The 18,619-nt window shown below is 43.3% G+C and overlaps 1 protein-coding gene across 13 annotated transcripts in view; it reads right to left on the bottom strand.

Annotated features, from left to right (window-relative positions):
• Positions 1–15,605, bottom strand: part of tns1b (tensin 1b) — an 88,805-nt gene extending 73,200 nt beyond the window's left edge. For 10 of the 13 annotated variants that reach the window (XM_086091947.1, XM_086091946.1, XM_086091944.1 and 7 more), the window contains exon 1: positions 6,136–6,412. In XM_086091947.1, coding sequence (XP_085948073.1) covers positions 6,136–6,216 — 81 coding nt within the window. In that variant the 5' untranslated portion in view covers positions 6,217–6,412. Of the gene's footprint in view, positions 1–6,135; positions 6,414–15,465 lie in introns of those variants that run through there. The other 3 variants (XM_086091950.1, XM_086091949.1, XM_086091960.1) reach the window with 3 other exon arrangements.
• Positions 15,606–18,619: the final 3,014 nt, after the last annotated feature.

Genomic DNA, 18,619 nt, shown 5'->3' on the forward strand with positions numbered 1-18,619 from the left:
GAAGTCAGCCATTTTGTTTTGAAGCAGCCATTTTCAGTAAATTGCCAGGCTTGTACTTCAACAAACACCTACCGGGACTTTCACCAACACGATCCCCAATCGGAAGCCAGGATTCTGGACAAAAAAAGTGTCAAGCTTGGCCTTAATGTGGGCGGAAGATATAATGTCAGTGTTTGATGGTTATGATTATTATTTGAGCGTTTGCCATTGCTGCCCGCAGATTTGATTTGAGGGGAATGGTCTCCAAAGACAAACAAATCGGAGCTTCACCTACCCTGTTTTGTAATATAACACGCTAAAGCAAAGGGAGGGGAAGGATAAGTGATTTCTGTTTGCTATGAATTGAATTGCTGGGAAGTTTGGAACCAGCCGGACAACAGGCAAGCATGAGAAAGATGAACGTGTCTGGGATATTTCAGACTGTCTGGACAAGGTAAAAAAATAAAAAGTCAATAATAATGAGCAGTGTGTGCAAATCAGACAGTGTCATTGTTCTCGAACCCCCGCCTCTCCAGTCAACTGGGTTAATCAGCGAGTTAGCGTGCCGCCGTCTCTCATATGGGACACCATATGCATGGATGGACATTTGATGGAGGCGGCCGCGACGTGTCTCCATTGGTGTCCTTCTGGGGTTTCTTCCCACTCAACACAAGTGACTTTTTGTGCTGTTTTTCACTTCCCTCCTTCTTGTCCGCTTGACTTCCATCAACCTCGTTTTGTTCTTTCTCTTCATCCCCCACTCTTGTCGTCAAGAGATGACAGACGTGGATTTTATGTTGGCAGGCCGAAACATCCCCATCGTTTGCCTTCTTTTTTGGCTTCTCAATCAATAAAGGTCAGTCGTTTCTGATTGGAGAAATTGTTGTAATTTTGGTCCGACAAACAATTACAAAGAAATTCATGAGAAGTGATAACTGAGAACTCACATCCACTGTTTTCACAGTGAACTCCAGAGGTGGCAAATCCAGGTCCAGAAAGTGAAAACCCTGCCACAGTTTGGCTTTAGCCCCAGGTGCATGCTAGCTAGCTCCCTAGCTAGCTCCCATGTTGCTTGTTTACCTGCTAGGGAGCTAGCTAGCTAGCTAGCATCAATGGCTAAAGCCAAAGCCACCTGCTTCTGATTGGGACACATTTGGACCAGTTTTCCTTCGTCCCACAATTCACCTCAAGTGTCAACTTTTAACCAAAATGGCTGACTTCCTGTTTAATTTCGAACATCGGTCCTTGAGACATTTTTACGCATCCTGTCGTCATATACATGGATTCAATTTCATGTTAATCGGTTGATCTGCTGTTGGGGACGAGATTTATTCATTTTATTTTTCTTAATGATGGGATATTCTAGGGGTTATGTTCGGGCCCAAAGAAAACAAACCTTCACCAAAATATCGTGCTTTCAGAAACTGGGGACTTCTCAAGCATGGCGTTAGAGTTGACCAGAACACAAATGTTAGCAAAAATTAGGGACCTGGTGTAACCCCCAAAGGTGATTGAGAATAATTTTACTTTTCAATGACGTTTCAAAGACCTGGAAAATGCATTTTTCAATCTCACGACTTGGGCCAGGTTTTTCATGACTGGACAATCTCGAGATGACTCGGAAGATGTCTTATTTTCACTCAAATTCTTCCGACGGGTGCATTGCCACTCCCAACTCCAGCACCGCCTGGCTCGCTGCTTCTGTCTTGTTCGATTTTCTACTCATTGCATTACTCAGCAGGCAAAACTGCAAAGACTTTTGGAGGAAAACAAAATCAAAATAAGCTTTCAATTCATTCAAAACAATCTACTTCCATGGCCCAATTTCATGAAATCCCTTTGGAGCTTAAGAAGGAAGTGTCTCCCAACAAGCGGAATGGGACAACAATTCAGCGCACAGGCACTCGAAAGACCTTTGCCTTCCTCCTCTTTCTTCTCCTCTCCAGTTCTCACTGTCCAAATGGCTTTACAATGAACAGTCACCTGCTATTCATTTGGGGGGGGGGGGGGGGGGGGAATGCACCCCAGGCATTCCAGCCTCGACTCCTTCCCTACTGGCCCCCACCCTCAACATCTCCACTCTCAACATCCATTTCATCTCCGTCAGATGGATCACAGGGAGGAAATTAGCCAGTCATCCATAAGTTAAAAAATTTTTTTTAAAAAGCATCTTTTTCGCAGACCATCAGCAGCACGGAGACGAACAAGGCGCTGGCATTTTCTTGATTGTGTGGATTTAGTGCTTGGAAGAAGGAAATTCCAACAGCGACGTCAAGCACAGTGCACCTCTGAATCTTAACTCTCAACTGAACCTGTAATTATTTCCTTAAGCATCCGTGCAACACGTGTTTTAAAAGCTGGCATGGATTCACAGCAGCAACCCCCCCCCCCTTTTTTTTACTTCCCAACTCGCCAAATACTCACGCTCAGTCAGGGGCCGTGACACTCTAACCCCCCTCATGTGTTAGTTTTGGAGCCTGTCCAAGGTTGTTTGCAAAGCGGCAATGAAACAAAAACGGAGCAATGGGATTAAATATTTCTGGCAATGGGATTTATGATTGTATTTTTCAGGTATTTGTACTTCAGTTGTTGTTTTTTTACGTTTGACGTTTATTGTCCCGAAACAAATGATTTAGTATAAACAAGGTTTAATAGACATATTGGGTCAATTCTCCTTACAAAATATGGACCTGCCAATGCCAAGAAAAGAATGGTCTAAACTTTGTTTTCGTTGCTAATGAGAAAAAGGCTTACCATCAATGTCAATATGACAAAATACAAAAAGTATATTAAAACAAACCCTCCTGTTACTTTGCAGGTAGAAATGACCCATTGTGAATATTGTTCAAATGTAACTTGCTTTTATTATTGTCTTCTTTTATGCATACAGTGTTTGCTCGCTATGAATGCGGTTCACTTTTTACAGATTTTTTTTTAGTGCAATTTTGCATGCAAATAGCTATTTTATAAAATTTATGAAGGTTTGAACATTGAGAATGTTTAAACAAGACAGAAATGTGAAAAAATGCAAATGCCTCGATGACAAAACTGTGCGGTGAGGGGTTTTAGAGCCTTAAAACATTTATAATAAATGTAAAACACAAAGCTAACTACTTCGTAGCATGTATTTTTGTAATTGTTTTCAATTCATCTTTTTATCTGATAAACGAACATGCAGCAGGTCGCACGGACCCATGAACTTTTTTGCTGTAAAAAGAAATAAACGTAACAGGAGAATTATTAAGATATGACAGAAGTTTACTTGTCCTCTAAGTTGACCAAAAAAAAAAAGACATTTTGATCACGATGCACGAGAGAAAGGAATGAAAAGAATTCAAATGGGTGTGCAGTTAAGTGTACATAAGTGAACGCAAGCTCCTTGGATCAGGCAGCGTAAAAATTGAGAAAAGTGAACCGGGTCCAAATCGCGCAAATGCCAAAAGACCATGGGAGGTTTAAGTCCAATGTGTCCAGTCAAGCGTGCCCAAAGCTTCTTGGCGAGCGAAAGGGCTGGGAGGGGCTTACACAAAGCTCAACACCTCTCATAAATCAACCAAGCGCTGGTTGAACTTCCCCTTTTTGTTGTTTGGGATTTTTCATGCAAGTCATCCAAAGCAAACATGTGAAAGGAGCAACAGTTGATTAAAAATGGCCGATGGGTGGGGGTCGGGGGGTGGGGGGGTCATTGTGGGTGGTTTGACATCCATGCTGGTCCCCGCTGTTATTGAACAAACGCCTTTTCTTTTCTGAGCTATGTTGTTAGATGATAATGATAGATTAATTTCTGATTGATGTTGTTTTGGGATTATTTGTGTTGAGTCCAATCACGGTAGCAAAAAGCGTCGGCCTACTCACTATTAGTTGAGCAGAAAATGGGGGCGGTTGTGAGTAGTGGTTTACCCTGGATGAGACACGACCCGACCTCAAAACAATGGGGATGTTGTTCATATTTATCAACTGTGGGCTTGTGAAAACCTTTAAAACTTGTTTGCTATTAAGGGCTATACAAATAAACTGGACTTGACTTTCTTGACACCAATTACAACTTTCATTTTAGCCTGGTCTTTGTCACCACCTTGTGGCATGATAGGGCTTTACAAAAAGAGCACGAAAATGGTGGTTTCCCAGCAAATAACTGAGGATCGGTTGCACAGGGAGAACCCCCCCCCCCCCCCACACACACACACACACACACACACACACACCCACACAAATATGTACATTTGTGAATAGCGGACGCGACGTATATATATAAGCTCAGGCTACGTCACCGAAATAGAACCGGAACTCTTCCGTAAACCATAACACAACCACAAACCTTAATATAGAGGATGTTCATACATTAGGAACAGTCCATTCGTTCAATGAGTGTCTTGGACCAACGATTCAATTAACTCCATTAGAACAGACCGCCAATTAATACCGAGACTCATATTGAGCCCATTACGAATACACGAGCCGGCTTTGTTCTCCAGTGCTGTGATGCAGTCAATCAGTGACCCGAAGCTATGCTGGTGGGGGACGGGTTGGGGGGGGGGGGGGGGGGGGTTGAGCGGGGTCTTTTACAACCCCCCTGCTTTCACCTCGCCTCGGAAAGAATGGTAATTAACTGATGAAGAGCTCTGTAAGATTATCCAGTCTGCTCGTGAAGAACCGGTGTGCAGTCGCGTCCCAAAGGACCAGCGCTGAATGAGGAAAGATGGATCTCAATGGTCTATTCAGGAATTCCCCTCTTTCATCCTCTGTTCAGCTCCAGAGCAACTGTTTACTTTTATATATATATATTTTTTTTTTAGCAAGGAATGTTCTTTCGTAATGGATGAAATGAAGAAAAACGCACTCTTAGCATTTCTAACCTTCCCCTTATGTCACGGGTCAAAAAGACCTGAGCTCTTTTTTCCTTATCTTCTCCTGAGCTTGTAATTCTCTTCTTTTCATTATATCTTTATTTGCAGTAGCAGCAATAATGTTCCTGGGTCAGTTTGACCCGGGTAGATATTATATTTAAATCTGCTTGCCTTGCACTCTTTGTCTTCAATGTTAACCCTCTTGTTACATTTGTTTTGCTGCAATAATATTAATGGGTCAATTTGACCCGGGTCATGTTTAATGATCCTAAAGTGCCTGAGACAAAACAAACAAAAAATCCCAACATCTGTCAAGACTAACTTGCAAACCATATGTGAAATCAACTATTTTGTAAACTTAAGACAAGCAGAAGTTTCATAACAAAAAAAAATGCCTCAATGGGTCAATTGGACCCACAACACAACAGGAGGATTAATTATATTGAACCCGCAGTGACACAAGGGACTATAGAGGGTTAAACCTGCAGTGGGTCAGCTCACACTGACCCGTGGACATTTTTGATTGAAGATACAAGACATAACAGGAGGCTTGCATCCACTTTAGAAATCAGGACCACGGTTCTTTTTCAGACAAGCAAACACTGAACTTTTGCTTGCACATTGCAACTGAGGACCCATCAGTGCACAAAACAAGCCCCCAATGAGCGCGGGAATGCGCAGCAGATTACATTATACAAGAGAGAGCAAAAAAATAGCCACATGTCCCAACAACCTCCAGCCGGACACAGAAGGGACACGAAGCAGTGGGGAAATGTCGAGAGACATTCAATCCAACACAGAAAATGTGCCGACCGTACGTTCTCGCAACTCCAGCATCCTCGAAGACCTCCCTAATTCCAATGTGTCAAAGTGCCAAGGCCCCCCGCAGCCTGGGAGCTAACCCTGCACCCAACCCCCGACAAGCAGACCACCCAACAGATCCTTTTGGCTAGCTGAAGCTGGGTCTGGATTGAGACGAGTACCAAACCTCTAAGAAGGCAGAAAGGTCTCACGCCTGCTACAAAATCCGTCCAAAAACTCTCAAGTCCTTCATCAGTTCCTCGAGGAATGATTTGACCATGTACACAAGACAACCGAAAGTTGTTCCGTCCCAGAAAGTTGTCTTGTTGTGTGGGCACGGACCACGGACACAAAACAAGCCAAGGTACAAGGAAGTTGTCATGTCTTGTGGACATGGTTCATGTAGTCAAGGAAGGCACCAGAAAGTTGTTCATTCTTGTCTTGTGTACACGGACCATGCACACGAGACAACAGAAAGACGACAGCCAGGACAGAAACATGATCTCACCCAGAACATGCAGGACAGGCAAACCCAGGTACGAGCAGGACCGGCCAAAACTGTGGGCAAGCTGAGGGAGACCGACGGCATGGTGACGAACGGGCAGGGATGCTGCGGGGGCCGCTTAGAGGGCTTCCGGACGTCCGATCCCGGCGTGCCGAGCCATTACGATGCGCAAGGCGGATGCACAAGGCGCAATCCCGCTTGGGAACGTCAGGATCCTTTCGCTTCTTCCCCCCCCTCAATGTCAGACTGGATCCGTCCTCTAATTGGATCCCGACTGCCTCTCCTCTCTCTCGTCACTCTGCCGCTCTTCCCTTCTGCCGGGGCAAAGTATCACAAAGCTTCTCGGGAACAAGGGGGGGTTGGCTGGGGAGGGGGCAAGGCAGCTCCAACCTCTCCACATGGAGCAAAAGGGGGTGGGGGTACTCTTATTATCCATCTCTTCTGCCCCTCCTCTATCTATCTCATCCTACCTCTCCCCCCGTTCTTAACCCCACTCAGCCGCACTTATTTTAATTTCATTCATTCCTTGATCCCTCCTGCCTGCGCGTACCCCCTCAGCATCCGTTGCCCTTCACCTCCCCCATCTTTTCCATTACACTTTTACCGTGTCATATTTGCTGATTTTGTGCCTTTTCAACACGTCATATTTTGTTTGTTCATCTACCAGAAGGTGGTGATGCAGTACTTCAGGACAGTCACGTCTTTAGTAAACTACCGCGAATACTGCGGTCCGTTCTATTGATCGGACATGATCTGGCGAGGCACGTGACTGTCTGTGCATAATCATAGAATTGACAGTGGATATCAAAGCAAGCAATTGAGTCAAAGGAATGGTCTGGACCGTAGAGATGAGATTGTATCTAAGCACAGATCCTAAGCGGAGCACAAATAATGCTGGTCTCTCATGTTTAAATGAAAGAAGCATTCACATTTTTTTTTTCCCTCTCGGGCTGCTCGGCAAGACAAAACCAGCAAAGAAGAAAAGGGCTTCGGTCAGGTTAGGGTGTTGAGCAAAACCCAGACTTAAACCCAATGGAAGATGTCTGCAGATGCGTGCACATGGCAGTACGCGAGAGCTTGAAGTGACGAGCGAATAGCCACCCTGCAGTCGTTAGAGGTTGGCGTGTTCTGTGAGCTCCAAAAAACGTATTTAGATGTTTTGGGGTTTGAATGAGTTAACAGGAGAGAATAAATGGAATCCATGTTGGACCAAATGTTTTGATGCCATTGATGCCTTTATTAGATTGGTTGGACATGAGAATGTACTGTAGTTAGGAGTCATCACTGTGTAGCACATACACACATCTTCAGCCTGCACACAACAAAGCACACACAAATTCTCTCCCAGCAGAGAACATAATCGCAGTGTTTACTCCATCAGATGTAACACAAATAGACACAAACGGCTGCCAATAATCACCTTCAACATACTGCACATGCACACTTCTTGACATCTTTCTCACACACCGTATAAATACACAAATCCACCGCCGTGCAGAAACACACGCACACACTCATGCAGCAAGCAGAGGGGATTAAACCCCTGGTATTTCCCGCAGACCACCCTTAGAGAAAGAAGCAAAGTCACCAAGGGAGACTCAAACCATTTAAACCCAACTGCCAGAAAATGTGAATCATTGTGTTTCTCGTTGCCTGATGTTTCAAATTCACACACTAAAAAAAATCTACCTGCGTACATTCTCTTTACTTTCTACATTGCATTTCAGTAGGAACTTTTCTTTTTTCAATTCAAAATCACAAAACCAGTTCCCAGGTGATTCTTCATCAGCCCGTTTTGAGGAGGTCGATCTTTCTCATGCAAATGAGCCACTGGTCAAGCCGTCCCTTGGCAAGTGGCTGCTGTTTACAGACTAGAGTCGGACCAAAAAACAGTCCGCCTGTTAAAGTATCGATTGTATTTTCACACGAGGGGACGGCACTTGATCGCCAAGCAATTAAATGACACCTATTGTCCATCATTTTAATCCGATTTCGACACATTAAATGCCGCAGGCAAATCGGCCCATCTGACTTGGAACTTCTTTCTCATTGTGGCTCATTTGGACAAATTCCCTTGTAGGAGTTTGGCAAAGTACGAGCTCTGGAAAGTGCACAAAATGGCCACCAACATAGTCAACTTACTGTATAAATTCATGCATGGGTCCATGAGACGTTTTCATGTGTCTTGTTATTGTATTTCATTTTTATTTTTTCTTCTGAGAGCTCAGTATTATTCATTCGGCAGCATTCATCATGTCATCATCATCGCTCTCTTTTGTCTGTGTGTGTGTTTATGCCCTTTAATTCACCTGGAACCTGTTATAAATCCAAGACCCTTCACCTTAGTCGGATACTTCAGAGTCGCGCCAGAGTTGCGAAGTTGTCAGGTGACCAGAGGAAGGATCAAAGGAAGGAAAGATGCCGCAAAGTGAGATCCAACACCAACCTCCACCCACAGAGTTACAAATCCAGAATCTTTCACCAACCACAGATACATCTGAATTCCAAGCGTCTTCTTATGATAGACATATCCACCAAATTTCGTGCCAATGGGTAAAAACGAGTATCGGGGCAAAGGGTTTAATTTTTGTATTAACTTTTTTCATTGTGGCACTAGTAAGTGAATTTGTCTAAATTGGCTGCTTCCACAAAAATGGCCGACTTCAGTTGATCGGTTCCTGAGGCTTTTTCGTGCATCCCGTTAGGGTGGACAAACAAGGGGTAATTTATTCTCACTTTGCAAAGCATGCAACTGATTGACTTTTTGGAGGAGTTTCATTTGAGCCCAAAAAAAGGAAAGAATGACATCGTCATACAGTAAATGTACTTGACTAATCATGGGGCATGTTGAGGCCCGCAAAACGAGCAATTTGAAGAGGCTCCTCACACCACCTGCCTGGTGCCCGTGCCTTAAATAGCCAACATCACAATAACGACTCGTTAACGGTGACGTTGTGCTTTTGTTAAGCTCCAGCGCAAAAAGAAGGGCAAGAGCCCGGCGCTGACGCTCGTAAGTGGATTAGCAGTCAGTCAGAGGCAGGTCACTGTCCCTGAAACAGGATCAGACAGCTGGCGATTCAAAATCACAGAAGTCAAGACGAAGAATCGGTTTATCATTGGCTCTTCTCGTCTTCAATTGGCAATCAAAAATGGTGTCATGAAAACCTTGTCCAATGCAGAGTTCATACGGTTATGAAGAACCTTTTTTTTACTCTATTTTTTGTTTTGTTGATTTTTGAGTGTCAATTGAAAGGGGACAAAAGGAAGGACGCACGGATTGTGAAAGGATGTGGGAAGTGGAGGTTGTTGGCAGACAAATGTAACAAACGGGGCGTGTCCTGTCATCTTGGACGCCACATGAAAGGCAAGTCACCGTGTTGTTGAAACACACTTCAGCTGCAGCAGCAGCAGTGCCCCCCCCCCCCCCCCAACACACCCTTTCCCACCCCCCATGACTTCCATCTGTTGAAAACAATGGAGGCCCTGCCCGGCCCTCCCTTTGCAGAACGCTCACATGTAAGAGCACGTTTTTCCGTCCGTTCATCAGAAAAACAACAAGGCGTCATTTGAAAGTGCTAACGCTAATGCTAACACAACAGGAGGTCAGCAGTTGAATTTGTTCCTGCAAACTTCAACTTCATGTTTTAATAAGGAAAATGGCACTCTACAAAAACAAACGGTCCGATTGTGCATATACTGCATATGAGTTGTTTTGAAGACGCTGCATTGCTTCGCCAATTCATTTAAGTGATTGCATCGTGACCGAGTGCTTCCATGTGGGCCGCATTTACCAGATTAATTGCCCTACTCAGCAAATCTGCCGTCAGGCAACGTGCCAAAGTCAAACTGTGAATATGCAACCCTGTCCCAACCTTGCGTGTATGTAAGCTTTCTGGAACATTTCTTGTGTTATTTTAGGTTTTTCCGCCTTAAATTCGATTCAAATTTCAAAAGTACTGATTGATTTTTTTTAATCAATCACATTCAGTAATTTATCAATCCATTAGGAACCGTTTTTATTGTATGAAAATTTGGTTTACGAATTAGAATTAAATGAATTTAAAATCATATTGTACAAAATGAAAAATTATTGCAAGTAACTATTTTATTTGTCAAATAATGTAGTTTTGTTGTTATTTTGCCCCAAATTGTTGAGTCCAAATATTATTTTAATGTGATTTCATTTATTATATGTCTATTAATATTAGTTGTACGAGTTAATTATGAGTTAATATTAGTAAAGACATTTTATTACATATACTTTAAAAAATATATATTTTAATAAATCATTGTTTGCTATTTCCTTCAAGGGGTATTTTTCAGCAGTAAGAAGATAATAGTTTGTCTATAATTATTTTGTTAGCTTCATTATTTTTCATGTGCAATTAATATCTTTACAATCCCATTTTACCACGAGATAGCTTAGCAGAGCTAGTTAGAATGACTTGTAATCCCTCCACGGGGGACTTCGACTTTGAGAGAGGATAGATTAGATGCAAGCTGCTGGTGCTCCTTCAATGGCTTTTTTGCAATCGACACACTGTAAAAAAATTCTGTAAAATCTACAGTAAAAAATGACAGCCTATCTGTAGACAGCAATGCATTATGGCTAAAACAAAGAGCATTGTGGGTAGAGGCCGAGTACTGTAATCTGCTGTATAATTATGGGTAAAATATTGTAAATTTTACAGCAACGTTGTCTGGGCGCGTCTATATGTGGATTACAGGTAAATCCTGTAAAGATTCTTGGGTTTGGCGGGTATCTCTATAGGAGAAGAAGCAAGTAGCGGACCGTGTATTCGTCACCGTACAAGAGTAATATTTTAGCGCGAGGGCAGTCTGCATCGTCTTCACGTCGCATTTCTCCGATAAAACAGGCAACATTACGACTAACGTTCATTTACGCACTCGGCTGCAGAACGAGGGTTGACTTCACAACGAGGGCGGCACGGTGGCTGACTGGTTAGCTGCTAACCGTTAGCACGTCCGCCTCCCAGCGCAGAGGACGTGAGATCGGGTCCAGTCTTCGGCCTCGCTGGGTGGTGTTTGCATGTTCTCCCCGCGCCTGTGTGGGGTTTTTTCCTCCCACATTCCAAAGACATGACGCGAGTGTGGACGGTTGTTGGTCTCTGTGTGCCCTGCCATTGGCTGGCAAGCACTTCCTGGTGTACCCTGCCTACTGCCTGAAGCCAGCTGGGATAGGCTCCAGCAACTCTCATGAGGAATAAGCGCTAAAGAAATTAGATGGATGGATTTTACAACGACATACTGTATTTGTGTATTTAAATTAAGGAGAATACAAGAAATGGTTGTAAACTAGATTCAAGTGAATTGCTGTAAAAGTAAATACAGTGAGTAATTGTTATTTATATACAGAAAAAAAAAGAAAGAAAAAAAAAGATTTTACTCGAATTAGCTGGCAACTTTTTTGCGAGTTATTTCTTGTCAATTCTACAGTCAATTTGTTGGAGTGCAGTAAAGACGAGCAACCTCCCGACCGCCTCGACTGACTCCATCCGGTTGCCAGATCACGGCCGGTCAACTCTACATTCTCATTTCCACATCACTCGACAGGTCAGGCTCGCCTTTCAAAGACACGCATTCATTCAATGTCGCAGATAGGACAGTGTAGAATGTGAGTCTGGTGGAAAAAGAAGACACGCACCGAAGCTGAACTATATCAACGCAACTTCATCCAATCAAATGCCAAAAGTTCGATGCCGCTACCTGACTCTTGAAACGATCGTATGCACCTTTAGCGACGCTCCAAATAGTCTCGGGCTTGCTATCGTTCTCGAGTTTTGTGTTGGCAACCAATGAACGACAACAGCTAACTACGAGAAACTAACAATACCTTGTTTAGTTTTTTCCTGCGTTTCCCAAACGGGAAGATGCTGCAGAAGAACAATCTTGCCCAACGGAAGATCGTGGTCAGACACAAGTCCAGTTTGCCCATCGTCTCCGCAAAACCTCCTGCCGTCCTCTCGCGTGCCACTGCAAGCGCTTCGTCTCTTTTGCCGTTTTTCGCCTTGAGAACCAATCGCCGGCGACGTCACACAGACAGTCCCGGCCAAAGAAATGGCGGCCGCATGTCTGATTTTGCTTTCAATGCCTACGCAGACTCCTGGGAAGCGGCGTTACATCCTTTTTTCTTGTGCCTCGCATCCCATCCGTCCTTCCATCCGTCCGTCCCAGCTCCTTGCGGGATGCTGCAGGTCTTCCGCTCGCAGTATAACAAGAAAGAAATTAAAAAAAAAGCGGGAGGCGGCGGCGGGGCCAGTTGTGTTATGAGGGAGGAAGTTAAAGTGATGAAAAAGGGAGGGAGGCTTTTCAGGCTAATGACTCCTGTTGACACAAGACAGATGTGTCCCTCCTCCGCCACACTAAAGCGAACTCCAATGAGCAGATGACGTCATTGCAAGCGGTGCAATTTCCTGACTTGATGTCCCACTCAATCAAGTATGAACGCTCGTCTCTATCTGCCATTGCATGGCAACCAGTCCAGGGTGCCGGAATAGGCTCCAGGTTGTCTGAAGGACAGTATTACACCGGCCCAGGGGGGGTCTCCAAAACTTTACATTTCTTGAAGGACACCTCAGTAACACTAAAACCAATAAACTCATCGGCCGTCATGAACGTTTAACATTCGCCAACTGGAATGCGAGCGTTCACTCCGACCGATATTTGGTCTGTGCAATTGAATGAAATTCAATTACAATTGCATTTATTACACTCCACAATTACAAAATCAGCATCATCGTAAAAAAAAAAAAAAAAAAGATTAATACAAATTTTTGCACCTTTTTTAAATCACAAATTTAATACATTTTGTTTCATCCAAAAGGAACTTGCATAATTATAGTGTTTCAAATCATTTTATTTGTCTTAATATTTGTAGTTTTTTTATGTGTAAACATTTTCTTGTTTTGTTCCAAAAAATAAATGATCATCCTACTGCACTCCAACATAAATAAATAAATAACGATATATTTTTTTTAAATATTGTTATAAATATTATTATTGTAATATTATTGTAAATTCAGTTTGGTCCCAAAAATAAATTACATAATTATAGTGTTTCTATCCATCCATCCATTTTCTTAACCGCTTATTCCTCACAAGGCTCGCAGGGTAGTGTTTCTATTTTATTTTAAATTGGTCTTAATATTTTTAAACATTTTCTTGTTTTGTACCAAGAAATAAATAATTGTTTGAATATTGGTGATTTCAATGATTGCCAAAATAATCGCGATGAATATTGATGCCGCCCTAGCAGACATGCTAACCACGAGCAGAATATCTAAGCTGCCGTTCCTTGGAAAAGCAATCAGCGAAAGGCCTGTTCTTGGTTTTCCAGATCCGTTCCGGTCACAGCTGGCGAGGGGCAAGCCCCCCGTAAGCGAGCGTTCTCGCTCGTACCCTGCATTCAATTCATCCGTTTGATGCGGTGGTGCAGCTCGTGCCTTCTCAAAGTGTCCCACGCTCTGATGAAATTCTGCTGAGCGTTCACTTTATTGCCTGCTTTCGTTGTGTGCCAATGTTAGCTCGACGCTACATGACATGATGCTAACACTTTTCAGCAAGACCTTCCGTCCCGCTGCTTGAAACATTTTCCATACAAAGCATTTGTCACACGAGGCGACTTTTAATCATATTACCGGCAGGGCCGAGTGGCTATGATTCACGTTTCAATTGTCTCCCGCCCCTCCCACTATTGATCCAGTGCAGCCATTTTTCTTTCTTTTTTCTTTTTGGGAGCGAGAGCTTGGCCAACGCCAGCGTGTGGCAGAAAGCCATAATGGATTAAATCAAAGCTCATTTCATTAGCAGTGCGAAGAAGCGTCGCTTCTATCTTGAATCAGCAGTCGGGAGCCTTTTTTGCAGTCCATCAGTTTTGTGAGAGAAAATGAAATCGAATTGGTGGCTTGACCATGAGAACTATAAAAGCGCACTTAGCGGAATCTGACAGCAAGCTGAGCTAAATTAGCAATTTGACATTTTCAGTTGTTTTGTCTTGGCTCATACATGTATATACGTATATTAGGGGTGCTCCGATAGATGGGCCAGCGATCGTGAGCGTACGATTTCCGTGGGAGAAGATGTGATCGGCTAATAAAAGGATGGAGATTTGGAAATCTTTTTTTTTATAGCTGATTCATCAATGATTTCAAGAAAATCATTGGCAGATTAATCGTCATTAGTGATCAGCTCAAAAACGGAAAAAAAAATGTGCAGCTCATCGGAATCAGTTTTGGCCGATGTCACTCATCGATGACGCACACCCAACAAATACACACACGTTATTTCTCTTTTGTGCAAAATAACTTGTACTACTCAGAGGCGTCGGTTGCCATGAGGCAAACCAGGAAATTGCTTGGGGCCCCCCCGAGTCAGAGGGGCCCCCCCGAGGGCCAACGGATTTCACACAAAGCGCATATCTTATTCTTTCACGTCAGGAGCGCCAAGGTGCAACGACGATCGATTGTCTCAAATTCCCTAAAGGGGCGCCGCCGGCCAAAGCGGCCCCTCCCCCACGCGCTAATGTAAAGAAATAATCGGGTGACACGAGATTCTCCGACAAGGCTGACAGGATGAAGGAGCTCTCCATCGGGGAGTGAAAAAGCAAAGAAAAAAGGAGGGAGAAGAGAAAAGAAAAGAAAAGAAAAGCCGACAGTGGTGACTGTTAAGTAACTTTCCGGGCTGGCTTTCATTTTGAACGAGCGCAGCGCGAGACGACTGAATGGTGAACGGATCATAACGAATGACTGCTTTTGCATGAGCCAAATCAAGGAAGCGCCACTTTTGAAAATGAAAATTCTTCTTCACTTGTGTCTGCAAGCATGACTACTGTATACTGCCCCCCAATGGCAAAGTTGCACACAGCAGGAAGAGGCGCAATGAATGAATCGTCAACCGTGTTCTGATTAAATGTGTTATTATGAGATGACTTTCTAAAATACAATATTTTAGAGAGCTTATTCGCTTATCAAATAACACGTTACAAAAAATATTTGATTTTTTTAGGTAGACTGGAATGGATGAGTAGAATTTCAATTAATTTCAGTTGGAGAAGATGATTTGAGATTTTTATTTGATTTAAATCTACATTTTTGTGAATGTTCAATCACTAGCAATATTATTGCCTTTTTTTTTTTAAATAACAAGATCAACGTTCATTTTGTGCTACATTTTAAGCCAGTTATTTATTTTTTTATCCCGCTAGTAAAATGGAGTCCATTTAAGGAAAGTCCAGCAAGAGAATGCAATCTTGTGATTGGAAGAAATGACGCTGGCCACCCGCCGGTAAAAATAACATCATGACGTCGCACTCACCAACAAGAGGGACATTGCCGTCGTCTGGCAACGCACCTGAAGACGCCTTTGCCGTTTTTCTCTCACACATCCGAAGCGTCGTTCACCGTATGAGCTTTCCCACTCGGATGTTCAACTCTCTGAGTCTTACAGAGACAAAAGCGAGTCCTGCAGTCTGGCCCTTATCCTGACATACTTCCTGGGCAGCATTGTTCGCCAGAGCAGAGGAAACACGCACACACGCACGCACACACCGCGGAAAGCTTGTGTCAGGAGAACAGAACATGGAAAGCAAAAATCTTTTCTTTTTCTTTTTTCATCTTTCGGCCTGTCCTGCTTTGGTCAAAGGTCAGGCTGAATTTTCACTTGGTCTAACTTCAACTCTGCTTGCTGGACTGAAAGCGAGCACAACGACTTGAATCACTCAAAATGACGGCTCCTCATACAAAAAAACGCTCTGGAATGTATGCAGAGAAGCATCGTATTCATCGGCATGTGCTCTTCCTACGCTGCAAAAAAAACAACAACATTACATGATCGTGACTTTTTCCTTCTACTCGCTAATGTGGCAGAACACCACACCGCACTGCCCCTAAGTGGTCAAATCGTGTACAGCATGACCAGCGCTCCCAATAAAGACACACACAAACAAGGGCAAGATTTAGCATTTAAAATCGATTCTGAATCGTACTAAATGAGAATGCCGATTCTTATGAGAATGGATTTCTTTTGACACCAAAACTCCAACATTCCAAGATCAAACAGTTGAGCTCATTCCGCGCCATTTCACATCCTTTGGTTTCAATCAGTATGATTGCATCCCATTCCAAATCCTTCCATATCATTCCTCAATATGATTTCATTCAGCATTTCAGCATTCTCACGCAATTTCTCCAGAAATTGCATCATCGAGGTGGTCTTACCAAACAGCGAACGAACATTCTCCCAAGCGCAATAACGGTTTAACAAACACATATGAAGACATCATGAAAATATGCGCGTGTCCATATGCTGACCTGTGTGTGTTCTTAACAGCGAGAAGCCGCAAGCAAAACTCCCACCGCCGTCATTCTCCACAAAGCCCACCAAAGCTTCCCTCCGCTGCATCAAAGTGCGTGTTGTGTGCTTAGCTTTTAACATGGGGGGGGGGGGGGGGTCTTTCTGTGTGATTGTTATCACTCGTTTAAGTGCTAAGCCATGAGGGCGGCCTCTGTGATGATGACTGTTGTGATCTGAAGCGGCTGCCGCCCGCGTCGCTCGCCCGCCTCGCTCGCCCGCGTCGCTCGCTCGCCTCGCTCGCCCGCGTCGCTCGCTCGCTCGCTCTGATAAGGCTGAAAAACATGGAAGGCCCACTTGACATTGGCCAGGGGGCTCGTGAACAGCGGAGGGTGGGCTCGGATGACAGCTTTTGCAAAGAACAAGATAGCCTGCCCCCTGCTGGACTCTTTTCAGCATCAACGAACAGCCATTAAAAAGTTGAGAATTGGTTATTTGTAAATCTGGCTAATGAGGCCATGATGACAAAAAAAAAAATTGTTCATCAATTTAAATCAATCACTCGTTTTTGTCTGAAGCTCGCAAGCAGCCAGACAGGAAATAATGCACAATTTATTCAGCACAATGCGGGTTACAGGAACTTTTAAACAGATCTCAGCCGATGCGTAATCCAGTTAAGAACCGGTTTCGAAAATGCATTTAAATAATAAGAATAAAACACACACACTGTCTGATCAAATGTCTGGTTATAAAAAAAAGAAATTATTTTAGCAGCAGCTGGTGTACAAACATGCTGGTGTTTTGGGCCAGCTGTCTGGAAGATGGATTGTGTTCTTAACTGGTTGTTTGGATTTTTTTTTTTTCTTCCATCCGCTCTCCCTCAGGACAAAATGGCGACGCCACAACGACAGTGTGCAGTTGCACAACGTGTTGTTGTGGAGCTCTTTTAATGAGATGATGCAAAAAGACACTAAAGAAGAGTGTTGTGGTGGTTCTCAAACTGGGGTCCGCGGATCCCCGCAGGCTCCAAGACTTATCTTATTGGGGGGGGGCACAAAATAATCAATGTTGATGTCGTATCATTTAAAAAGTGCTTACACATGGGGCGGGTTATGGACATCAATTTAAGAAAGATGCAACTTGCAAATTAAAAAAAAAAACTTTTTATCTGCAAAAATATACACGATTTTTTCACTAATTGATTATCAAATTATGCATTATTTTCTTTGATCTAAAATTGTTCAAATACTCACTTCCGTAGTGCTGCATGGAAGCAGACTGATTATCTTTATTTTCAACCAAAATCCAAAAATTGGATTTTACTTTGGAAAACAAGAATTTCCTCACGTTACAGACCAAAGCATTCACTCAATCATAATTAATCGATGTTTGAAATTGAAATTGAAGGGCTGGAAATGTAAACATTGTTTCAACCTGATTTATCGATTAGTCCCAAAAATGTCCAACAGATTCATCAATTTCTCAATTAATCATGAGTTGCAGCTCTTCTTTAATCTAAAAAAAAAAAAACTAGTCTACAAACTTTAACCTCAGATATTTCTGACTTTCTACTTCTTAAATGACCTATTTCACAATATTAGAACAGAAAATATACAACATTCTACTTGTAAGAGTACACATTTATTCTGATATTACTTGAATCTGTGAGTCCGATGTGAAAACACATTCCAGTGGAAATACCTACTGACGTATTCTTAAAAAAAAAACAAAAACATAAGTGCTAACTGGCAGCGATGTGCCTCAGCTTGTCACGAGCATTGGTGCAAAACAAGGAGGGGAAGGTGGTGGCGTGGGGGGGGGGGGTAAGAAAAAAACGGTGGTCTTTCTTGCCGTGTGAGAGCAAATGCAGCATGTGAAAGGGCAGATTTATTACGTCCCACACGGGAAACATTGCGCCCAAACATGATCGGGCGACCTGGCGAGCTCGGCCTAACTTGTCACACTCGCGCAATCCCAAATATCCACAAAAGAATGAAGAAAAGACCGGAATGTCAACAAAAGGCACAATCAACGCTTGCCCTCACGTCAAAGTATGATCGTTTGTTGTCCGATTCTGTTGAAGTGTTACGATGAGGAAGGCAAATTTTGGAAACTTTTTCCAGGCTGGAAAAAGACAGAAGTGGCTCAAGTTTGCTGAAGCATCCCGCGCCTCTCCCAG

The sequence above is a fragment of the Leptonotus elevatus genome, chromosome 12, assembly GCF_054856555.1.
Source record: "Leptonotus elevatus isolate MCC_2025b chromosome 12, RoL_Lele_1.0, whole genome shotgun sequence".
Lineage (NCBI taxonomy): Eukaryota > Metazoa > Chordata > Actinopteri > Syngnathiformes > Syngnathidae > Leptonotus > Leptonotus elevatus.